Source organism: Hemicordylus capensis, chromosome 4, assembly GCF_027244095.1.
Source record: "Hemicordylus capensis ecotype Gifberg chromosome 4, rHemCap1.1.pri, whole genome shotgun sequence".
Classification (NCBI taxonomy): domain Eukaryota; kingdom Metazoa; phylum Chordata; class Lepidosauria; order Squamata; family Cordylidae; genus Hemicordylus; species Hemicordylus capensis.
Window position 1 is genome coordinate 100,285,282 of NC_069660.1, and position 25,706 is coordinate 100,310,987.

A 25,706-nucleotide genomic window follows, 5' to 3' on the forward strand; every position below is an offset into this window, starting at 1 on the left:
TCAGTCTTGTGGGTTGGCGAGTTACCCAATGACCCTCCCACTAATCAGTCTAAGATGTGGCATAAGCTACTTCGTCTGCAGAGGGTGGCTGCCTTTTCAGCGGATGCTACTCTGGACAGTGTTCAGTTCTCGGCACGTGCGGTCAGTGCAGGTGTCCTGGCAAGACGCAACATATGGCTAAAATTTTGGAAGTTGATAATACGTCTAGGGCTAAATTAGCTGCTGTTCCCTATGCTGGGGGGAAAGCTAATTGGGAATGAGGCCCTGAAAGAGGTCCTCATTGAAACTAAGGATAACCGCAGGGCTCTGCCATCAGCTCCTAGGAAGAAGGACAAGAGTTTTAATCATAGACCGATGCAAACCTTCAGGGCGTTTAGACCTCAGTTTGTCAGAGGGAGCCTTTTAGGCCTTTTTGATCGCAGTGGAACAGATCCAGAGGCCAAGGCAGGCAAGGGTGCACTCAGCAGAACCATCAGTCTCTCGGAAACCAGCAGCGGGGCCCCAAAGCAGCAGTTCTGACTCCCACTCAGGCAAAGTGGGGGTCTGCCATTTGGACTGTTTTGGAAAGAATCCATCGACAGGTGGGTTCTTTCCATTAGCCTACACGGGTACGAAGTGGAGCTGGCCAGCCCCCCAGGAAACAGATTCCTCCTTACCCCTAGATCTGGGAAACCGGAAAAGCACAAGGGGTTGTCCATGGCCATTCAGTATCTGGTGGCTATAGGGGCCATAGAGGAGGTCCCACCTCTTCAGAGAGGCAAGGGCATCTATTCTGTGATTTTACGGTGCCAAAAAAGGACGGATCGGCCAGGGCAGTTCTCAACCTACGCCCAGTCAACCATTTTGTGATAAAAAGGAGGTTCAGGATGGAAACCCTTTGTACCATCTCAGAGGCATTGCAGATGGGGGACTACATGACTTCAATAGATCTCCAGGAGGCGTATTTACACATCCCCATTCATCCACGCAGTCGACATATACTCCACTTCTGCTACATGGGGAGGCATTATCAGTACAGAGCCCTTCCTTTTGGTCTCTCATCAGCCACCCAAGTTTTTATGAAGGTTCTAGTCTGCTAGTGGCCACTTTATGCACTGAGGGGGTCCACCTGTATTGTTACCTCGACAACTTGCTCAAGAAGGGGCAGTTCAGTCGGCTCTGTCCAGAACAATGTCTGTGTTACGTGCGCATGGGTTTCTGATAAATGTGGGCAAGAGTCACCTGATGCCCACACAGAGCCTTCGTCATTTGGGCATGGTAATGGACACCTCAGTAGGCAAACTGTTTCTGCCACAGGATCGGATGGAGGTCTTAACGTCACTGGCTCGTGTGATTGCTTCGAGACTGTGGGCCAGCCTTCTCAATCTAGCAAGTTTGTTGGGTCTCATGGTGGTGGCTATGGACTCGGTGCCTTGGGCGAGGTTTTCATCTACGCCAGTTACAGTGGGGTTTCCTCCTTTACCAGCACAGGATTGCCCTCAAACGTGACAAGAACATTCCTCTCTAGGTGTCTCTTCGCGAGTCGATTCGTTGGACGGCCCGGGGAACCTAGACAAGGGCAAGCTGTTCATAGAACCCGAGAGAGTGATGGTCACGACGGACACCAGTCTATCGGGCTGGGGGGCTCACTGTTGGAACAGTTCTGCCCAGGGGCTTTGGTCGGTGGAAGAGTTGCTCCATAGCATAAACTGGCTCGAGCTGTGGGCTGTCTTTCTGGCCCTAAGAGCCTTCACGCCCTTGGTGAAGGGAAGGAATATCTTAATGTGTACAGAACAACTTAATATCCATTCTGGACCATCATGTAAACAGAATTTCCAATGTTCGGGCAGATTGGCTAAGACGGCAGGAGATCCAGCCGGCAGAATGGGGCCTGCACCCTCAAGTATTTAGGTGGCTGACAGAGCAGCTGGGATGTCCCCAGATAGACTTGTTTGCATATCCTCAGAATGCTAAGATTCAGAGGTTTTACTCACGTTGCCCGATGTTGGGGGCAGAAGAGACGGATACGCTATCGGTGCCATGGCGTCCGTGTCTGCTGAATGCATTTCCTCCAGTGCCGCTGCTCTCCCGTTGCCTCAGGAAGCTGCGGGGTTTCCGGGCATCCCTGATATTGATTGCGTCTTTTTGGCCCAGAGGGCCTTGGTTTTCTGAGATCGTCGACTTGACCGTAGGTCATCCACTCAGTTTGCCAGACCATCCAGTTCTGCTGTGTCAAGGTCCGATTTACCATCCTTGCATCTAGAAAGTGTTCAGCCAACAAGATTTACCAATCGACTTGGCGTAGTTTTCTGCGCTGGACAGCAAAGCTCTCCCTGCAGCTGGACAAGTGCAGGTCGAGGGGATTACTAGGTTTTTCTTCAGGATGGCCTTGCGCTTGGTCTGAAACCCAACACGCTTAAACACCAGGCGGCGTGCTTGATCCAGATGTTGTTTCCTCATCAGCGTTTGTTCAGGCATGGCACCCTCTTCTACGCAAGTTCTTGAGGGGGGCAGCTTTGTTGTCTCCTCTGGTCTGCCATCGTTTTCCGTCATGGGATTTGCATATTGTGTTGTGGGGTCTGCAGTTTCCGCCATTTGAACCACTTTGATCTGTATCATTGCAGATGCTGTCCTGGAAGGTGGCCTTTTTAGTAGCTGTAACATCAGCCAGGAGGGTTTCTGAATCGCAGGCTCTGTCAGTTGAGAGTAATTTGTGTAATTTCTCTAAGGACTCTGTGAGACTTATCCCGGATCCTTCGTTTATCCCTAAGGTAAAGTCTCAGTTTAATCGTGAGGCGGTCATTTAATTACCTTCTTTTTGTCCGGATGCTCGTCACCCTGCAGAGAAGGAGTGCAACCGGACGCAGGCTTTTCGTAAGTCAGATGCTCTTTTTGTGGCCTTTAAGGCTTCTAAGATGGGATGCAAGGTCTCTTCAGCCATTATTGCTCGATGGGTTCATTCATGCATTACGATGTTGTATGAAGCCCAGAAACTTTCGGTGCCTGGTCAGATTACGGCGCACTCAACTACATCGGCAGCCACTTCCACTGTGTTATCTTCACCGGTGTCCCATGAAGAGATTTGCAAGGCGGCTACTTGGTCGTTGCCTTTTACATTTTCAAGGCATTACAAGTTGGATGAACATGAAGCTGCCAGAGCAGCATTTGGTCGGAGGGTCCTGCAACAGGTCCTTCCGGGTCAGTAGCTCCAGCTTGGGTATTTTCCCTCCCGTGGTTGGTGCTGTGGTATGTCCCAAGCTTGGGTGACCTCCTACACCAGCCGAGAAAGGTACATTGGTACTCACCGTGAAGGTGTCTTCTGGCTGGTGTAGAAGAGGTCACCCAAGGCCCGCCCGGGTTGTGTTAGGCTGGAGCTGATGATCTGGTTGTAGGGGGACAGTTTTTCTGTCTTTCTCCGCATTATTGTTTGTATATTGTTGTATATTCTCTGTTGTGTTCTGTGGTTTTCATTCCGTAGCTTGAGCTGTTTTAAGCACTGAGGAGATCCGCCCACATGCACTGGGTTAAGGATCTTCAAGTATGACTACTTCCTGCCTTTTGGAGCATGTGGGGGGGATGTAATCCCAAGCTTGGGTGACCTCTTCTACACCAGCCAGAAGACACCTTCACGGTGAGTACCAATGTACCTTTTTTTCTTTTTAATAATAATAATTAATATAATATAATATAATATAATATAATATAATATAATATAATATAATATAATATAATATAATATGCCATGGAATGGACAAAGTTGGAAAATACTGGCTGACATCCAGATTAATGTGTGCACCAAACGGGTGTAGCAAGGTTGTAGTGGGCCCAGAGACAAGATTTTAAAATGCCCCCCCCCCCGAAGCTCAGCTCATGAAGTAAAAAAATCTTAAATTATTTTTAAAAAGGTTTTGCAAATTGTGGACGATGCAAGTTATTTAATGTTACTAAAGACATGCTGTTCTGGTAGCTCCAGGTCTTAACGCTCACATCAATTTCGGAGGATGAATACAACTGAAGGAAGCCCAGGCGGCTGTGTGGCTGGGGGAGTCAGTCATGTGATTTGCCTCTGGGGAGCCCCCCAAGGCAGTGGGCCCCCAGGCAATTGTCTCACCTTGCTCTATTATAGTTACGCCCCTGGCACCAAAAATGTTTTGTGTGCAACACAGGGGATTTTTGCCCTGAGGGTCCCACAGTTCTCAGGGACATGTTTTCAGGAGGCAGAGTAGGCTTCAGAGAAAAAGGGAGATTGGTGAAAATTGCCCCTCAGATGTATGCATGAAATGTTTTTCAGTTCATTCAGTGTTAGTCTGGTGTAGGTCATTGTTCTTGAAATCTGTAACTGAAGGCTAAATGTGTATTTCAAAGATTATTTTACATTCCAGGTATGTATATAAGATAGGCCCTTAGCTTTTACTAATGAAGCATTCAACTGGAATGAAGTCTTCAGAAATGAATTGCCAAGCAAACATCTCTGTGTGGAGGATAATACAGCTTCCCATGCCATTTATTACAAAAATAACCCTTTACAATTTCTTTTGCCTTGTAGAACATATACAAGTTATTATGACACTAGAGGAGTCTGTCCAACATGTTGTTATGGCTGCTATCCAAGAGGTAAGAAAAAGTGTCACACACAAAAATTCAGTCTTCCTTTTCCAGAAATCAAAGCAGCCAAGTTCTAGATTTGCAGTACTGATGTATTAAGCAGATGGAACTTTCTGGTAATCCTCTTTATTTGTAAATGGCTAATTTTGATAATTAAAATGTGTGAAAAATGTAGCAAACTTGACATATATTTTGAAAATGAGCCACTTTACTTTAGAGTGTTGGGGGGGAAATAATTACTGGTCTTCCCTTCTCTACCTCTTCCTTTCTTACCTGCTTTTTTCTGCCCCTCCCCATTATATTTCCATAGTTGCACTTATTTAGGCTGTGAGTGGGTCAGAATCTTAAGGGTGCTATTTGGGGGGTTTACAAGGGGTGGTATATATGGTTAGTTATTAAGTGTATCTAGTTGTCCTAAATTTTTTATCTGAGAAGTAGCTTACAGCAGATGTTTCCAACCTGTGGTACTCCAGAGGTTGCTAACCTACAATTCCCATGATCACCAGCAACAATGGAATGATGGGAGCTGCACTTCAGCAACATCTGGAGTACCACAGGTTGGGAATCCTTTCCATACAGTATATGTCTGCATTTAGTTAGGCATGTCATATCTTCTGATTTGTGTGGAAAACCCCTAATGAAATATTAGTAGCTACAACAACTATAAACTGCATCTCTGTACTGGTTTGATTCAGACCGTGCAGTCTGGTATCTCAAAAAGGAAGAAACTTACTTTTAAAAGATAAGCAGGAATTTCTTATGGCTTGTAACAAACGAGTACCTGGATAAAAGTGTTATAGGGCTGCATATCGTATATTGCATATGATCTGCACTGAAAGGACCCTTTCTACATGAGAAAATTTAGGATATCTTAGCAGAACATTGACTGACAACCTAACCACCCAGAGACTAAAGTTTGGGGCGGTTTACGAATTTGATTGATAAATAAATAAATAAATAAATAAATAAATAAACCTGATTAACGAAGTGCATGCAGTAGGGAAGACTGCTGGGACTGCCAGGAGCTCTTGTGCAACTCCCCTAGTTCCCTCTAGACCCTGTTGCACTAGAGCTGCAGTACTTCTAAGTGCAGCCCATCCTCTGAAAGCAGTTTGTAAGAGTCGAAACACATTGCTAACCCTCAGTCTCATGTTTCCAGGCTTACAGAGTGCATCTGGACCATGAGCAGTGCTCAGAAGTACTAGGGATCTGGCACAACAGTGCATGTGCAGGTCGATTGGGGGAGGTTGCGAGGGCATCCTTGCAGCTGCGTATCCCTGCAGCTCTTCCTGGCACCTGCCAAGGATAAGTGGTAGTGGGTGCTCTCCCTCCCTCCCCCCCAATATTTCCCACTCCCCATTCTGCCAGACTGGAGCTTTACAGCAAAATGCCAGGCAATATAGTTGGTGTGTATTATAATCCTATAACTTAAAGATATTTAAAGGCCTCCATTGTTTAAAAAAGCCTCATTCACTCACTCTACCCCAGGACACGCAGCAGAAGCCAGTGCAGCCAGGTAGGTAGGATGTTCCTCTAGCCTTCCAGGAGCCAGGCCAACCCCTTAGCTTCCTTCCTGCCAGGAACTGGGCTGCATGAGACCATGTGTGCAGGAGGGTGCAGGGTCATCTCTCCTGCAGATTTCAACTGGCTTGGTACTGACCTCTTTCCTCATCCCACTCTTTCTCTGCCATATGGTCTTGGACAGAAAGAGGAAAGTCACCTGCAAAGCAGACTGGGAGGTTTGACCTAATCAAAAAGACAGTAGGCTTGTTCTCACGATCAAAATTGGGTCAGGAAGAGTGCCCAGCCAGGTCAGGGGAGCCATGTGCACTTGTGTGTTTGCAAAAATCAAATGCATGATTGCATGGGAGCTGGGTAGGACTGGTGCCGCCAATTCCACATTCTGTCCTCAGCATTTTATTGAGGATAGATGAAAAGCACAACAATACTCTCCCCGCCTCCTACCTTGATCTTTGCAAGCACATGACTGCCAGTTGGGCGTACTCACAACTGTCCTACCCTGACTGGGCACTCCATCAGCCCTGCTTTTGATCTTGAGAAAAAACTTAGAAAATAGTTAAAGGAATCTGGCCCATTTTCTGAATAAGTTCGGAAATGTCAAGCAAGTTTCATTAGTAGAGTAAATAATGGGATAACATTATAATGTTAATGGATGAGGGATAAGGGATAACAAACTAAAGTTGTATCCAAATAAGACAGAGGTACTGATTGTGGGGGGTAAAGTCTCATCTGCTCCACCACAGATTATCCCATTGGGAGATTTGGTGCAGAGTCTTATCAATAGGTTGATGACACCCAAATCTATTTCTCCATATCGATCTCCTCAGGAAATGGCATAATTTCTCTAAATGTCTCCTTAGAGGCAGTAATGGGCTGGATGAGGGAAAACAAACTGACGTTAAATCCAAATAAGACAGAGGTACTGACTGTGGGGAATCAAGTCTCATGAAATGGTTTAAATCTGCTTGTTCTGGATGGGATTATATTCTCCTAGAAAAAAACAAGTGCATAGTTTGGGAGTGCTCCTGGATCCCAAACTCGCTCTGGTTTCTCAGGTTGAGGCTGTGGTCAGGAGCACTTTTATCTAAGCTCCAGCCAATACGCCAGCTATGCCCATTTCTGGTAACTTCCAGGCTTGACACTGTAATCACTCTGCCTTTGTATTTAGTTCAGAAACTACAGTTGGTGCAGAATACAACAGCCACACTGGTCTCTTGGATAACCCGAAGAGACCATTTAACCCTGACTTTAAAAGAACTGCCCTGGCTATCATTACATTTCCAAGCAAAATTCAAAGTGCTGGTTATTACCTATAAAGCCCTTAGAGGCTTGAGTCCAGGGTATTTAGGGGAGCGCCTTCTCTGTCGTGAACCCTCCCGTCTATTAAGATAATCTGGTGAGGTCTTGTTACAGTTTCCATCAGCTTGTTTGGTGGCTACGCGGCCTTTTCTGTGGCTGCCTCAGGACTCGGGAATGCACTCCCTGTCAAAATAAGAGCTTCTCCGTCTCTGGCTGCTTTTAAAAAGACCCTTAAGACACACCTGTTTTCTCAGGCTTTTAGTTTAAAATTAATTTAACTGTTTGTTTTAATTTGAAAAATTGTTTTGTTTTATATTTCTTGTATTTTAAATTATGTACACCGCCTAGAGATACACACATCAGGCAGTATATAAATATGATAAATAAAATACCCTATCTAATTAATTACTATATTGAATGTATAGCAAAATCCTTGTTCCCCTGTTAATGTTCTTTGTCACCTCTTTGCTCCCCCACACTAGTTGTTCTAGAGCAGGGCTGCTCAACTTCGGCCCTCCTGCAGATGTTGGCCTACAACTCCCAAAATCCCTGGCTATTGGCCACTGTGCCTGGGGATTATGGGAGTTGTAGTCCAAAAGCATCTGGGGGGCCTAAGTTGAGCAGGCGTGTTCTAGAGTCACCCACACTTTGTTGGATGTCAGCTGCTAACAGGATTTCATTCTAGCTTTGACTTTTTGAGCACTGTCAGCTGGGTCTAGGTTTCAGACACCTATTTTACAGTATAGATGAATATATCAAAGGTGTTTAAATGTTTTTTGTTATTGCAGTTAATGAGCAAAGAAATACTTGGCTTTGTTGCAAGCGATTTACCTGGTGACCTGGAACAACAGGTAATTGAAATGCATAATAAAGTAGTGTTTGTAGCAACCTTTAATGATCTTCTACTTTGATTTCCGGCCCGTAAACTTACCGCTGTGTGCATCAGTGACATTTCTGACTGGCCACAAAGCCATGGAATGGGAGGTTGTCTGAAAGAAGTGAGAATTGCCAAAACCATGCCCCGCAAGGCAAGGCCTATTTCGGTTTTCTCACAGCATGAAGACCTTCCGTATATAGTGATGCTGAATATCCCAGTACAAGCATGGTGAAAAATATCAAATGTTGTGAATAGGTAGGCTTTCACAGGAGGCAGATTTGATTACTGTGTAGGAATACCTCGTTACTCGTGGAACTGCTATTTGCGGTGCCGCCTGTTTTCAATATCCGCAGGGTTAAAACCCAAGTATCCACAATTCCTAGAGGGCTGGAAGTGACCGCGGAGGTCACTTCCAGATGCCATTTTGTGGCTTGTTTCTTTAAAAAATCAAGGATGTTTTCCTGCTATTTTTTGTGGTTTGGAGGGGCATTTCTTAGCTTGTGGGGCATTGCTGGGCACAAGGAGACCCCGTGGAGCACAGTACAGCACTTGGGGGGTGGGTGCTTTTTTGGGCTCATTTCTTTTAAAAAACCAAGCATTTTCCTGCAATCTTTCATGGTTCGGGGGGCATTTTGCGGTTTGGGGAGTCATTGATGGGCACAAGGAGACCCTGCAGAGCATGGTACAGTAGTTTCCCATTCCCCGTTTTTCACTAGGTTTTTTTGATGTTTTAAAAACATTTTTTGTGCATGAACCTAACCCCGCCCTTTTCCGTAGACACAATGCCTTGTCACTCGCAGTTTCGTTACTCATAGTAGTAGGCGAGGAATGGAACCCCTGTGAGCAACGAGGTTTGCCTGTACTTCTATACAGTTAAATTTAGAAATAAACTAAATAATTAAAAGAAGTATGCTTCTAAGAACCTGTATTTATTCTGCATTCTTTGTCTTTCTCAAAACCTGGACATAGTTTCCAAAGTGGGGGGCTGCTAGGTGCTCAGTATTTGATCAAGAAACACACTATTCTTCTGTATGTTACTAAATAACTGAAAATGAAAACTTCAACATTTTAAAGCTGAAAAAAGCACTGGAAGAGCTTAATGAAGTATTAGCAGAAAAAGAAGAGCTGAAGCAGAGATGTGAAGAACTAGACCTGCAGGTAAGCATGCATCCCCCCTCCCACAAACTGCTTTTTAGAAAGAGGCTCATTGATTTGTTCCTGAAATCTTATTTCCTTCAAACAGTTGTTTTCATGGCCCCTGGTGTTCACTTACCGAACTGGTGATTACTATAAAGGCTCTTTACATTATTTACATCTCTGTTCTGCTGCTTTTCTGAGTTATGGAATATGTTGTTGACTAGACAATACCATTATATTAATTTTTAAAACTGACATTTTTGCTTCGGGTGATTTTTGATGCACTACAAAATATAGGCAAAAGCCTGTAGAAACATATTCCCTTTACAGACAACAGAAAATTTGGTATGGCTCAGCTATTACTGAGAGACTCTACACACAATATAAGCATTAATAAGTGCATCTCTGCTTCTTATTGGATGAAACTAGAGATGTGCATAAAATTGACTTTGCATTTGGTTTCAAGCTCGAACCAAAACACAGACAGCCAAAAGGATTCATCGAAACAGCAGTCAAACCGGTTGTTTCAACAGAACAAAATTTGAAATGTTTTGGCCTTAGGGAACAATGGGAGCAATTCGAAACACCGAATTGTTCCTGATGGGTGGCTCCTAGGGACACCAAAGTGGGTTGGGTGGCAGGGCATGATGGGTGCTACCTACCACCTAACCCACAAAAGAAATGGGCAAGCAGATGATTTTTAACACATTTTCAACCTTTCCCCCAAACCCCCATAGGATTGCAAGCCAGTGCCAGAAAACCAATCAGCAAGGGAAATACAGGCCTCCAAAAGGGTGCTCAAAACGTTTTGAATCAAAACAGGATGGTTTTGTTTTGAGGTTGAAACTGCCATTTTGAGTTGAAACGTTTCTACGTGGAAATGTTTTGCACATCCCTAGATGAAATCCAATTAGATGGAACCTGATGAACTTAATACTTGCTTCTTAATAAACATGCATAAGATCAGTGGTCTTTATATGTATGTCTGTTTTGAAGTGTGTCCAATCTAAGAGATGTAAAAAATTATTGGAATAGTTTGATATTAATACCACTATGATGTGCTGATATACTTAATATGAATTTTTACTTGAAAAGCAAGAAAAAATGTTACATCTTGCTTAAACTAACGTTTAATAAATTCACTTATAAGGTCTGTCTCCCATCATACTTTACAAGAATTTAAGAAAGGTAGGTTTCTTTTTGTTTCAGGGAAAGTAACATAAGTAACACAAGAGCACATTGCATCCAAGTACCAATGAACTAACATGTGACATTCTCTGACGTTTGATATGATATTGAAATTAACTCAGTGGCTTTCACTAGAAAAAGCTTAAAGGCACTGTCCTTTTAATCCATGGCTCTTTTATTCCTGTTAATATACTTGTGTTACCATTTCTTAGCTAGTAACGCTCTTTAAATAATTGCAAAATGCATGTTCTTCTATATATGATGCAATCTAGTTTTGTTCTGTTTTTAACTGCTACTGACTTATGGTGCCTGGAATTGCTTTTTGCCCAAACTATACATAGCTGAATGTTAGCACCGTACTGCTCTTGTGTCTTCAGTACACACACTGGGGAGTATTTTATCCCTGTTAATTATGGCTTCCCCATACCATTTTTAATTTTATTTCTGTTTCCATTGTAATTTGGAAACATTATCTAGATGGACTTCGGACTGATCCAGCAAGGCAATTCTTGTGCTATTATGTAAGGTGAGAAAAAAACCTGCTTTGCCAGATCGGATCAGAGTCCATCCAATTTAACATTCTGTTTCCAGCAGCAACACGCTACATGCTTCTAGATATTTGCAAGAAGAACATGAAGGCAGTGACCTTTCCTTGTTTTTTTGTCCTCAGTAGCTGGTATGCAGAAGTATGTTGCGTCTGCCCATGGAAGTTCCAGTGTGTGCGCGTGTGTAAACCGCTTTGGGAACTTAGTTGAAAAGCGGTATATAAATGTCGTATTTTTTAAAAAAAATACTTGACTGATGCCTTTATATATTGTTCTAAAACTCTAAAGAGCTGCAACTGGGAGAGAAATAGTCACTTGACATGCAGATTTTCCAACATACAGACTAGCTAGTACCACTGAAATCACTGAAACAAGTTAGTCATGACTTACTTCACAAGGGTTTTTTTCACCACCTCCCTTGGAGAGTTTTAACATAGGCTGATTGTTCAAGGTGAGGGGAAAGCCTTCCTATGAATTGAAGATATTACCTTGACAGATAGGTGCTTTTATTGTTTTAACCGTAGGTCATAACAAGCAGACCATACTCTGAGGCCATCCTAAAGTAGAAATCATCTTCCAAATTTAATGTACAATCATGTACATGGAGAAAAGCTGGCTGACATCCAGTGCAACATCTAGAGGGTGGGGCAGGAGCTTCAGAAAGCCTGCTTTGGAGCTCAGCCAGCATGTTGCTAAGCAGCAGAGTGTGCGCACAGGGGAAGAGGGGGGAGCGATTTTCACTGCTCTCCCCTCCCTCCAGAAGTACATTTTGACTTCTAGCAACATGTCCCTGAGGGCTGTACAGCCAACATGCTGGCTGAGCTTTGAAGGAGCCTCTCTGTGAGAACACAGCTCCTGCTCTGCCTCCAAACGTTGCACTGGATGTCAGTCATTATCATTTAATACAAGATACTGTAGCTAATGTGACCATTTAAAATATATACAATTTTTGCCCCCTAAGCTACATGCCATCTATGATATTTAAGATTATTTGAGTAGGGTAAGTAATCTACTCTTCTTGGAGAGGTTCTATTTAGCCAGTAGCTGGATAGCTATATCTTTTATAGGTGTTTTGTTGAACCTGTAAGTCTGAAGTATATTTTCTGTCTATAGGTGGCTGCCCTTCAAGAGGAAAAGAGCAGTTTAATGTCTGAAAATGAGGTCATGAATGACAGATTGGACCAGTTAGATGGTTCTCTTGATGATACAAATACTGCAGTTGCGAAAAAGTATTTCCATGCACAGTTGCAAGTGGAACAACTGCAAGAAGAAAACTTCAGGTATGGATTAGCAACCTATGTTAGCCCTTTTTCAATCCCAGGAACTTCTTGGAGATTTTTCTGTAACCCTCCCTATGTACAGCTGGCCTGCAGAACTCTTTTCCCAGTTATTAGTAGAAATAAATTAATGTTAGTATTAGTCCATTTTGGTTTCAGCTGCACTTGTTTCCTGTGTCTTTCTGGACTTAATTCAAAGCACTAGTTATTGCCCAGAATAGTCTGGGTCCAGCATACCTAAGGATATGCTTTCCCCCATATTACCGTGCTCAGTTGTGAAGATAGCTTTGTTAGTCATGACTAAACTTTACTGAAATAAATGAGACCTGACTAATTGAAATGCCATTAATTCCAGTGGGACTTAGTCATAACTTACTGAATCAGAATTATGTTCCGGCTGGATTATGTTATCTTGTTTAGGGCTCTGCACCTATGCATGGATCCCTGTGTGACAACATGCAATGCAGCCTTGTTTTAGCAGTCACTCCTAAGCTTTCGAGGGCATTTTGCAGAGAGGTTTGTCAAGCTACTGTGTGTGTACTTAGTTGCTGTGTATAAATCTTCCATCAGGCCATTGGAGAGCTAGTCAGGCTCTCTGTTTTTGCTCCTGAATTAGTCAATTAGTGTGGATCTGGGGTATTTCTGCTGCTATTAATTATTGTAATCTGTGTCTATTTTTAAAAAAACCTTAATGGGTTTAGTTTGAATACACTCTTGGTTGCTTTCTCTTTATCTATTTAAATTAATAAACAAATTCAGTATACTAGAAAAAGGCTAAATTCAAAGATACATTTTAAAATGCAGTGATTGGACAGTGCAACCTTGCTTTAGATCTACATTTCTCTTCCTGGAAAAGTATTTATGCATATTAGGATTTAGTTGCTTCTTGCCTCATGCAAATACAGGTGGACCTCGTTATCCACAGTGGTTCCGTTCCCTCCAGTATCTGCGGGTAATGAGGCAGTGAGGCAAGGGGAGTTAGGAAGTTAGGTTCCTGTAGGCCAAAAAAAGGTGAAAAAAATGGCAGGAACCAGAGAAATGAAGTGCTGTACCATCTCTGCAGGTCTCCAGCTGTCCAACAATGCCCTCTAAAACCCCTAATTTCAGGGATTTTCCATGAAAAATCATGATTTTTTAAAAAAATTAACAGAAGAGCCATAAAATGGCTCCTTTAAGCAAAATGGTGGCCAGAAATGACCTCTGAGATCCTTTCTGGCCACCTAGAAACCATGTACCTGTGGTTCCTAACCCTTTGTTGTACTGCATATACTGAAGTCTGGTGCACATGAGGATCAACTGCAGACACCGCCTAGAGATTTACATATAAGGCGGTATAAGAATATGATAAATAAATAAGTAATAAATACACGAAACCGTGGGTGCCAGGCCTGTAGATGACGAAGTCCACCTGTATCACTCTTCTATAAAGCTTTAAAAAATATTTTTGTTCTCCTGTTTCAGGTGTAAAATAAACTTTCAGTACTGAAAATGAATATAAATGTCTAGTGTTTAAAGAAGTGCCTAACAATAAAACCTTTTTTCTAATCCATTCTTTAAAATGCAAAGACTTGAAGGTGCAAAAGATGATTATCGTGTTCATTGTGAGGAGCTTGAGAAACAATTGGTTGAGCTTCAGCATCGGAATGATGAACTGACCTGTCTGGCAGAAGAATCTAGGGCCCTGAAAGATGAAATTGATGTTCTTAGGTATGTATGTATGTATGTATTACATTTTTATCCTTACAACAGCCCTGTGAGGTAGGTTAGTCTGAGAGATACATGACTGGCCCAGAGTCACCCAGTGAGCTTCATGGTTGAATGGGGATTCAAACTCGGGTCTTCCCGGTCGTAGTCCAACACTCTAACCACAAGTTACTCACACTATAGGTTCCCAACAGAAGTGCTAAAATTCTGCAGTATTAAAGTTAGAATAAGCAAACCAATGTTAAGGAGCAAAATTTTAAAATGCTGGGATGAGTGGAGAGCAATATAGGTATGATTTAATATGTATTATTTTGGAGCAGGTTATACTTAATGTCCTAGTGTGAAAAATGCAAACAACCTGCAGGAAATATAGTTAGTATCATGGGTTTGTATTTGTATATCTTCATGCAAATAGCAACTGATGAAGTGTTTCCTTTCATTATATTACACAACAGTGAACTACATGGAACTCGGTGTATGATTAGGCTGCAGTCCTGTGCCCAAATAACCCAAGAGTAAGCCCCATTTAACACAATGGGACTTGCTTTCAAGTAAGCATGCTAGGATTGGGCTACCAGTTTATTTATACTGTGTGTTGAGTGGTGCCGCGAATGTCTTTATGTAGAAGAAACAATACACAACATACTGATTCCACTTCAGTGTTGCAGTATGACTTTGACTATCCAGGCTTCCCAAGTCATAGGAACATAGGAAGCTGCCATATACTAAGTCAGACCATAGGTCCATCTAGGTCAGTATTGTCTACCGAGATTGGCAGTGGCTTCTTTGAGGTTGCAGGTCGGAATCTCTCTAGGCCGTATCTTGGAGATGCCAGGGAGGGAACTTGGAACCTTCTGCTCTTCCCAGAGTTGCTCCATCCCCTAAGGGGAATATCATACAGTGCTCACACACATCAAGTCTCCCATTTATATGCAACCAGGGCAGACCCTGCTTAGCTAAGGGGACACGTCATGCTTGCTACCACAAGACCAGCTCTCCTTCTCCAGTCCTCAGTCTAGTCTTTTGAAGAGTGCTATCCCATCATCAGAAATGCCTTTCACCTACGTAAGGAGAGTTGCACTTATACAAGGACCCTTCCTTAAGAACAAGTTTCCTTCAGCAAGCAGAAGGACAAGTTTAGGATGCAACCAATTTTATTTATGTATCAAAATATTAAAAGACAACAATTAAAAACAAACTTGAAAAGTCAAATACAATAAGTTGCAAAGCTAAGCCAGAGGCAGGAGGAGAATCTCAACTCAGCAACAAAGGGAGAAAAAACCCCTCCTCCTTCTGAAAAACAACAATATTACATGGTTCCATGTAATATTCTAATTTTCTGGGATTGTGGATTTGGGGTTTTCATGAGCTGTACGCCATGATCATCACAATTATAACAAATTAAGGCTTGACTTATCTCGCTTTGCATGTAATGCATCTGTCTCATATATCAGTTTCACCTTTTAATTTGCATTACTGAAATTAATGGACTTTTGCACGATATTCTAATTTTCCGAGTTTCACCTGTATATACCACTTTTCAACAAAATTTCCCAAAGCGGTTTACATAGAGAAATAAATACGATGGCTTCCTTTCCCCAAAGGGCTCACAATCTAAAAAGAAACATAAGATAGACATCAACAACAGCCATTGGAGACATGCTGTGCTGGGGATGGATAAGGCCAGTTGCTCTCCCCCCACTAAAGAGAATCACCACATTAAAAAGGTGCCTCTTTGCCCAGTTAGCAGGGTGGAATAGTTCCAGAGTTCTGGCATCACTATGAAAAACTAATCCAAGTAATCTCCACAATTTAGACAGCTCAGAAAACCAGAAGAGGGCTATAACACTACATTGACATTCATGGGGGTGGGGGCAAGTGTGCCCTGAGCAGGAGCTTCTGCTGCAAAATAGTCACTGAGGAGAAGAAAGGGTTTCAGTCTCCTTTTCCCTAGCTGACTATTAGTGGAGGGATTAGGGCCCTCTGTTGCTAGTGTCGCCATGACTGGAGCTTAGGGATGTGCATGGAACCACGGAGGCGTGGTCCGGCACTGGGGGGCATGTAGCTTTAAGGGGGGGGGTAGTACTCCCCCCCCTCCGCTCTTCCCCCTCCGGCGCTGGTGTGTTTTAAAATCTTCCTGGGGCAGCAGAGTTCCTCTCTGCCGTCCCTGCCCCCGTCGTTGTCAACCCAAGCCTTCAAAGGAGTACAGTCAGCGGCGTGCATGCGCCCTGCGCAGCGCGCGCACTTGTGTCCGCCACTGGCGCGCGTGCACAGCATACATAACGGCGCGCGTGCCGCATACGTCGCGCCACTGGCTGTACTCCTTTGAAGGCTTGGGTTGACAACGATGGGGGCAGGGGCGGCAGAGTTCCGCCCCAGGGGCAGTGGCGGCAGAGAAGAACTCTGCCACCCCAGGAAGATTTTAAAACACACCAGCGCCAGAGGGGGAAGAGCAGCGGGGGGTGGGGGTAAGTACTACCACCACCCCCTTAAAGTTAAATGCCCCCGGACCTCCGGACCGGTCCGGCGGTCTTTTCCATTGTGCTGTGACATCCATGTGAAACTCGTGGCTGGAGCTGGTGTTTGGGGTGGGGAAGGTAGGGAGGTGATGTTGACCCTGCCAATATGTTATGCAAGGATGAGGGGTCAGAGATCAGACCTCTGATTCCAGAGAAATTGTCTCTAAAAGCAGTACTATTCCGTAATATCCAAACAATAAAAAGCCTAACCCCTCCTGTGCCTTATTCACAGGAGAAACCAAGTGCCTTATTCAGCTATTTCAGCTAGGAAGTTAGTCTGCATCAACTCCATCTGTGAGAAACAACCCTCTAAAGGAATGAATATATAACAAAGTAGTTCTGATTCCACACTTTTAGTTTTGTTCTCTGAAAGTTATTAGTGCTGTGCTTTTGGAAAAGAGAACTACCATAATGGTTTGTCTGGTCATTGTCTTGGAGTAAGAAAACCACTTTTGCTGCTACAGGACACTTGCAGATAAGACAAACAAGCTGGAATCAACGGTTGAGGTGTATCGTAAAAAACTGGAGGACCTGAATGACTTTCGCAGACAGGTGAAATCTCTGCAAGAAACCAATATGATGTATATGCACAATACAGTTAGCCTAGAGGAAGAGCTGAAGAAAGCAAATGCAGCCCGTGCACAGCTAGAAACGTATAAAAGGCAGGTAAGAAATTAGCTTTTATTTTATTTATTTTTACATTTATATCCCACTCTTTCTCCAAGGAGCCCAGAGAGGCGTACATTGTTGTTTTTATGCTCACAACAACCCTGTGAAGTAGGTTAGGCTGAGAGTTATGTGACTGGCCTAGAGTCATCCAGTGAGTTTCATGGCTGAATGGGGATTTGAACTCGGGCGGCATGTTGTTGTTTTATTCCAAAGGAAGTATTTGTCAATGTATGGTAGGGCCAGAAGTTCTCTTCGGCTGCATGCAAGGAAGAATAAAATCACCTCAATATGGTATACACCCCAGCTGACATCCTGCTTAACCATGTATCTGCATGCCAGGAAGAAGTGCCCCCACTGCTGAGAGCTTCCTGAGCTCGACAGTGCTGATTTTGCAAGGGTGGGGAGCATTTTTGCTGATCTCTCCTTTTCCACAGAGGTTCCCTGTACCACCTGATGGTCATACAGTCCTCAGGGTTATATTTTCAGGTAGTGCAAGCGCTTCTGGGGAAAGAAGAGATTGGCAAAAATCTCACCCACCCCCAATTGTGTCATCAGTGCAGTTTCCCCTGCTGTGAAGCTCTGTGTAATGGGAATGCTTTGTTCTGGCACACAGACAGGATGTTAGCCACTGTTTCTGGACTTTCTTCTTCTTTTTCAACAGTCCAGAAGTATGTACTCTATGGCATATGTAGACTTCATGTTCACTTTGACACTTTTGTGTACACAGACACCTCCCCCTTCCACCCAAGATATGATGCACCCTAAATGTGAAAAGAACAGCCCTGCAGGTTCAGGCCCAAGGCCTATCTACTCCAGCATCCTGTTTCATACAGTGACCCATCAGATGCCTCTGAGAAGCCCACCAGCAAGAAGTGAGGGCATATCCTCTCTCTTGCTGCTGCTCCTTTGAAACTGGTATTTAGAGGGATCTTGCCTCTGAAGCTGGAGGTGGCCTATAGCCACCAGACTAGTAGCCATTGATAGACCTGTCCTCCGTGCATTTCTCTAAGCACCTTTTGGAGCCATCCAAGCTAGTGGCCATCACCACATCGTGTGGCAGAGAATTAATTCCATAGTTTGATTACGCACTGTGTTAAAAAAGCACTTCGTTTTATCCTAAATTTCCCGGCTTTCAGTTTCATGGGATGACCCCTGGTTCTAAGATTGTGAAAAAGGGAGAAAAAATTCCCTCTGTCCACACTCTCTACTCCATGCATAATTTTATGTACCTAAATCATATCTCCCTGTAGTCACCCTTTTTCCAACCTAAAAAGCCCCAGATCCTATAGCCTTGCCTCATAAGGAAGGTGCTCCAGGCCCCTGATCATCTTGGTTGCCCTCTTCTGCACCTTTTCTAGTTCTACTATGTCCTTCTTAAGATACATGATCAGAACTCCATACAGTCTTCCAAATGTGTCCACACCATAGATTTGTATAAGGGCATTATAATATTAGCAGTTTCATTTTTAATCCTCTTCCTCATGATCTCTAGCATGGAATTTGCCTTTTTCACAGATGCTGTGCACTTGAGTTGACACGTTCAACGAGCTGTCCACCATGACCCCAAGATATCTCCTGGTCAGTCACTGACAGCTCAGACCCCATCAGTCTATATGTGAATTTGGGGTTATTTGCCCCTATATGCATCACTTTAACTTGCTTACATTGAATCGCATTTGCGATTTTGTCACCCACTCACCCAGTGATGGCGGCTAACGCAAAAGGTAATTAGGAATACATCTGAAATTTGAAATGGCAATTTGTGGCCAATAATTAATGATCAGATTAGAACAAAATTATTATATACCACTTTTAAAAAATGTTCTCAAAGTAGTTTACATAGCAAAAGGAATTAGAAGGTACCTTTCTGTCCCAAAGTGGCTCAAGGACTAAAAAAGAACACAAGGAAGATATCCGCAACATCCACTGGAGGAATCCTATGCTGAGTTGAACAGGGACAGTTGTTATCCCCTTACTAAATATTAGAGAGCCATTACTTAAAAGATCCATCTTTGCCAAGTTAGTACATGTTTGTGACATTTGAATACTATTCGGGATGTTGTTCAAAGGCGTGCAAAACTGTTTATCAGAACTTTTGAAGACATTTTCATTAAATGACGGTGATCCCTCCCAGTTTGCTTTAAATTAACGAGTTCTGGAAACCATTAAAATGATCATGTTTTCCTTTTCAAACAAGGTACAAGAACTTCATAACAAACTCTCTGAAGAATCCAAAAGAGCTGATACCTTGGCATTTGAACTGAAGCGACTGGAAGAAAAGCATGAAGCATTAATAAAAGAGAAAGAGGTAAGACTTCAGAGTGTAATGAAAGTACTGTCTTAAAATATATAGGCTGTAAGATAGACAAAGGAATGCCTTGCTCTAGAACTATTCTCTGTTGGTACAAGGGAATGCAAACCTTTGGATCTCAAGGGACTGGACTCTATGCAGACTAAAAATCAGTCCTGTGCAGCTTAAAGTAGGGATTTAATAGCATTAAAATAAAGCTTGCTAAACACAGTGAATATACCACTTGCTTGAAGTAGACTGTATATTGATTTATGAGCTCTTAAATATCAAGTAGTTGTTAAGCTGCAGTATCAAAGAGTTCTTGAACAGTAGTTTAGCCAGTAGCAGATTTTTCAGTCAAAAGCCGGGATTTATGTTTAGGATGATGCTCACTGTGTTTGTTTTTCTCCTCACCAAAAATGTTGGCTCTGATCCAAGTAGCCATCCATGCACTCCACATCAGGGGTTTTAGGCCCTCCTGCCCATCATAGCTCTTCACACCCTCTGAAATGATGCTCCTGAGGGTTGTGGGCCTCTCCTGAGTGGTACCCAATGCCGTGCAGGGGTTGTAGTGGGAAAGAACAGTTGCCAAAACTAGGAGTTCACAACTCCACCACAAAAGGCTGTTAGGCTGAGGGGCAGTTTTGGTTTCTGTGTCTCTGACTCTTTCGTGGGAGAAGCAGGCACTATGCTGTTATGAGGGAGGAAGAGGAAAACCTCCTAGGATTCTTGTGGCAGCATAACATTCTTGAAAGTCACAGGGGCATAGGACTGATTAGGAGTTATCATCCCTGAATCTTATTTAAACATGTAGATATTAAGCAGGTTTCATACTACTACTAAATATGAATTTTATTCATTTTGGGCGGCTCACCTGATGAGCCTGTATCAGCCTTGCAACAACAAGAATGATTGCTTCCATCAGTGAAATTAAAAATAGCAACAGCATGAGAGCATTTTTAAACAGCAAGGAACTGAAGAAACTAAAATTATCTGCTGAAGGCCTGTTGAAACAGAAAAGCCAAAGAGCCCAGCCTGGTTCTGCATGCGTGTGTAAACTGCCGGGATCAGGCCCAATCCGAGCAGCTGTGCGGCAGCAAACCCCGCAAGCAGCTTCCCCACGACCCTTTTTTTGATCGCGTGTCAGCTTCAGCTGCTTGCAGACTGGGAGTGGGTGGGGGGGAATGGCACATTCAGGGGGGGAGGGGGATCCCAATAATGCCCTGCGCACTTGTGCGGTGCATTATTCGAGCTCCGGGGGGGGGGGCGGTGAGGCAATGTGCTACGGAGCTTCCCTACTCAACCGACTTGCGGAGCTGCAGGGAGTAGCCTGCGGTTGTCTGGGCAGGCAGTCTGCTCTCCCGGGGACACATGGGCGATTGTCTGCATGGAGGGTAAGTGTAACCCGCTGTCCCCACAGACCGCCCCGAAGCTCTTCTCAGTGATTAGGAGAAGCACTCCTTAATGTCTTTGAAAAACATGTCAGTGAGCTGACCCAGTAAATGTCCTCTGAGAAGCATTCCATAAGTGAGGTGCCACACCAAGAAGACACTGCTCCTCGTGGATGGCAACCTTGGTTGGAGCAGGCCTGAATCCGAACATCTTAATGCCTGGTGATGATTTTAATGCAGAGACTTATATGAGAGAACTCATCTCTAAATCTCTGTTAAATATTATAACATTAGCTAGTATTGACCAGGAGTGCCATTTTGAGGGGGAAGGGAAAGAGTTTTAAACTTGCATAGGACATAGGCAAGAATAGATCTAGTTCAACTTTTTCTATAACAGCTAAGCATCATTTTATTTCCAGAGATTGATAGTACAGCGGGATGCACTTAAAGAGACCAATGAAGAGCTCAGGTGTTCACAAATGCAACAGGATCACCTGAACCAAGCAGGTATGTTTTAGGTTATTTTATCTTCTGTATGGCCTTTTCTTTGTTAAGTGGATATATCCTTACTGTTACTTGATTGTGTTTTCAGATGCATCTGCTGTGAAAAGTCATGAAAATCTTGCTGCTGAAATCCTGCCTGTAGAATATAGGTAAGAAAAGACCCTCCTAACCCATGAGATTTTTTTGTAATTGATAATAGAATGGGAGTGTTCTTTATAAAAAGCTTTTTTTAAAAAAAATTAAAACTGTGTATCTTATGTCTGCTTTTTGTTCACAACAATATGCTTAAAAATATAATATCCATAGATTATTTTAGTATCTATTCTGTTTCCCCGCTCCTTCCCCCCCACTCAAGATGTTTCTTTGATTCTGTTGTGCTCCCCACTTAGAAATAACTGTGTGAAATGGTGAATGATCGTATTATTAGTCTGCCCTTGAAAGTGAGAAATGTTAAAGGCTTACAGTGCATGTAAAAGTCTGTCTGGATGTGTTAACAAGTTTTATGATCCAAGACTTTTGTGTTAGAGTGAAACTAGAAGAATATAATCTGAAATTTCTAAAAACTATATTTAATAATTGTACATTATTAACATGGGATGCCCAGTTCCGCATCTTTAAAAACACAAAAAGGTATTAATATAGCTAATATTTGTTGAAAAACACTTCTATTATAAACTTTGTTTTTGAACCTCAGAGAAATGTTTATTCGGCTACAGCATGAAAACAAGATGCTCCACTTGCAACAAGAGGGGTCAGAAAATGAACGAATTGTGGAACTTCAGGAGAAGCTAGAACAAAAGCATCGGGCAATAAATGAACTAGAAACAGAAAACAGGTGAGTCCCCCACCCCCAATACAAAGTTTATTGAACAATATTTTTTGAAAATATATTTTTGGGGGAAATCAGTATGAAAAAAATGAAGGTAGTAGAATCATAGCAAAATGTGCAAGGTAAAAAGACAAAATGTCTGTGTGAAAATGCCACCAAAAAAGGACTAAAACAAAAATAATTGTTGAATCTGCAAGAACAGATGGCTTTTCTTCTTGAACACTTGAAATCTAGACTTTAGTCATTGGATTACATCTTCCTTTATTTTATTTTATTTATTTCATTTATAGACTGCCCCAGTCAAAGGCTCTGGGCGGTGCACAAAATTGACATTTTGGAGTCAATTGATATGCAGATCATATGCTGAGAATAATTAACATGGGAAGCAGACTTCCTTCTATTGCATGAATAGCTAAAGATAACCCCTTCCCGTGGTGCCAAACTGGTTCAGACCTTGTCCAAACTGGTTTGACACCGAACCAGTGCATGAACCTCGGTTCATGCACATCTCTAGTTCACACAATTGTTCAAATCTAGGTTTAATGTGGGTTTCCAACATTAGCATGATTAACACCAAAGCAGGAAACCTGGATACATCTTCGGCCATAAACCACCTTGGTGTGGGTTCACACAACCACATAATATTGGTAGATGACATTGAATCTATATTTGAATGATTGTGTGCACCAGGCCATTAAGTAATTAATAAATCTTCCAAAGGTGTTCCTTCCCTAAGTACCGATAGCTTGCATTGTTTCTGTCAAGCACAAACCTTCTGTACAATTACTGTTTTTCTACAAAAGAATGACCATCTTACTTTTCATATGTAGTTCTGTTAGATATATGTAATTGTATTGTTTTGAGAAGAAAGCAAAAACATTGTTCTCAATAGGCTGAGCAAGGAGCGTGTTGGAGAGTTGCAGCAGCAGGTTGAGGACCTCCAGAAGACCTTGCAGGAGCAAGAGTCAAAGACAGAAGGTGAAGGGGTAGGTATTAGTGATACTTCCAATGATGTCTTAATGCAAGGTTTCCAACTGTGGGGAGGGAGGTGGGAAATAATGGAATGATAATCAGCCTTTTCATTAGGTAAGTGTTGTCTTTTCCCCACTGGTAGGCCTACTGCAGATAAATGTACTCTGACAAATGTACAGGGAGCATAGTAAATTAATAGAAATAGCTGTGTTTTTAATACCCTTTGATATATGCTTGACTCCCATCAGCCATAGGCTATGGTGAAAACGTTTAAAACAGCTTGCTTATGTGGTGGTCTGCAAAAGCTTTCAATGACAATGTAGTAATCTGCATAAAGGAAAGGTTTGGGAACCACGGTCTTAGTGTTTTCTTGTCCTAGAATCATGATTTTGTTACTAAGTATTTGATTTACAGTAAACGTTTTTTGCATTTTGCCGGGGGGAAAAAAATCAAATGTGTGTGTAAGCAGTGGCTTGATGCCACCATAAAAACTAGCCATTGTTCAGGAATAACTAGGGGAGGGCTTTGAAACAGCAGGCAGGGTGCGGTACCCCTAACAAGCAAACCTTTTAAAATATGAGTCCATTTCAGATCATTTCACAACACTCGCAGGGCAGTTATGAGCAGTACTGAGAAAGAAATGATAATGCATTTGATATATAGCTTCTTTTGCCCAAAACATCTGTCACGGCAGGATGTGTGTGTCCACAAACATTACATTGCTAGAAGTAATCATAAACTACTAAATTGCTCTCCAGTATTTTCTCTTTTGCATTGGTACTGGTCCATGTCAAGAACCCAGATACCGCATATATGTAGTCTTCAGGTTTAATATGTTTATAATCCATTTAACTTATTTTTATAGTCGAGCAAGCTGAAGCAGAAGATAGCAGCACATATGTAAGTTAAACTTAATCTCTGTATATGTAGTGTACAATATGTATGTTAGAGAGAAAGCGAGAACCTCATGACTTTGCCTGTTGGTGCTATTTTGTTTTGGGGTTGTTGTTGTTTTTTGTTGTTGAAAATGCAGAAGAGAGAAAGGAAATGATGCTGTTATCAGAAGTGAAAAGGTTCTCTCAGTATACCAACAAAGTTGTTGTTGGTAGATTGGGGTATAGAGACAAAGTTCTTTTCTCAGAACTTTCTGTTTTTAGCTCTGTTTATAGATAATGCCTAAAATATTTGTCACTGAATCTTTTCTGTTGTTAAAGCCATTGAATGTCTTTAGCGTTCAACATCTCCGCTGTAAAATCTTATGTATTTTTATTTGGAATTTACATATAATTCTAAGGCGTTATCTATCTATAATATTTCTATACCACCTGACATATGTACACCACCTAGGGATGCACAAGTTAAAATACAATGTAAAAACAGAATAAAATGATTAAAACAATCATGTCATAAAACCAATTAAAATTAATTTTAAGTCTGAGAATACAGGTGTATCTTAAGGGACTCGTTAAAAACATCCATAGATGAAGAAACTGATTTTAATAGGAAGTGCATTCCAGAGCCCCAGAAATTAACTGAGTTCTTCTTCACAATGATGGTTCATAATTTTAAGAACCATGGCACTAATGAAGCACCTGCAAAAGGGCATTGCCTTAGTTCAAAGCTGTTGCACTAGTTAGTTGTGCTAAGTCTGGAGCTTACGCAACCACAAGCATGCTTGCACAACCTGTGATGTGCCTCCTATGTTTTAAACGGAACGTTTACACAAGAGTGCTAGAGTGCAATTCCACAAATTCAATTTTAAGTGCAGCTATGCAATCTCCACTATGCAAATCACAAGGTAATTTCGATGTCAGAAACTACCGTTATAATAAGGCAAGTACTAGCATGAATGCAGTTGATATGGGTTAATGGGAATATGAAATCCTAATGTCATCTGACTTCATTCTGAAACTTACAGGGAAAAGTTGAGTGAAGTGCATGATGAATTGCAGAAGAAGGAGGCTCTTCTTGCAGACCTCCAGCCAGATCTAAACCAAAATAGTAAGTGACTTGATGTGACTGTGACTGTTGGCTAGATATATTGTTCTATTAGATTGTTTCTATTTAATGCCGACTTTAGCTGCTGAGAGACACTAAGCCATCTATGTCTGTTTTGTTGCACACCAATCAATGAAATGCTGCGAGAAAGTAAATGGAAGAATTTGCCCACTTTGTTTTTGCTCTCAGAATTTAACCACTCTTTAAATATTAAATGGTTAATTACAATATGTGAAAGACTATTATGCCAGCGTTTCCTGAGAACCACACTGGGGTTGAGGACCGGGGAAAGTAGCAGCTTAGAAGAAGAGGCTTTCCTTGTCCCATGGCCGCCATTTGGTAGTAATCACCAGAAAGTGCAGGCTATTCATACTGCAGCCATGAATGGTCTTGATGCAGTTG

The 25,706-nt window shown here is 42.4% G+C and overlaps 1 protein-coding gene across 5 annotated transcripts in view; it reads left to right on the forward strand.

Annotated features, from left to right (window-relative positions):
- The window catches only part of HOOK1 (hook microtubule tethering protein 1), a 58,057-nt gene that overhangs the window by 24,373 nt on the left and 7,978 nt on the right, over nt 1-25,706 (forward strand). For all 5 annotated transcript variants that reach the window (XM_053249271.1, XM_053249276.1, XM_053249275.1 and 2 more), the window contains 13 exons: nt 4,526-4,593; nt 8,193-8,255; nt 9,356-9,439; nt 12,265-12,431; nt 13,995-14,135; nt 17,116-17,317; nt 19,518-19,628; nt 21,421-21,508; nt 21,594-21,654; nt 22,200-22,340; nt 23,227-23,320; nt 24,172-24,206; nt 25,225-25,307. In XM_053249271.1, coding sequence (XP_053105246.1) covers nt 4,526-4,593; nt 8,193-8,255; nt 9,356-9,439; nt 12,265-12,431; nt 13,995-14,135; nt 17,116-17,317; nt 19,518-19,628; nt 21,421-21,508; nt 21,594-21,654; nt 22,200-22,340; nt 23,227-23,320; nt 24,172-24,206; nt 25,225-25,307 — 1,338 coding nt within the window. The remainder of the gene's footprint in view (nt 1-4,525; nt 4,594-8,192; nt 8,256-9,355; nt 9,440-12,264; nt 12,432-13,994; nt 14,136-17,115; nt 17,318-19,517; nt 19,629-21,420; nt 21,509-21,593; nt 21,655-22,199; nt 22,341-23,226; nt 23,321-24,171; nt 24,207-25,224; nt 25,308-25,706) is intronic.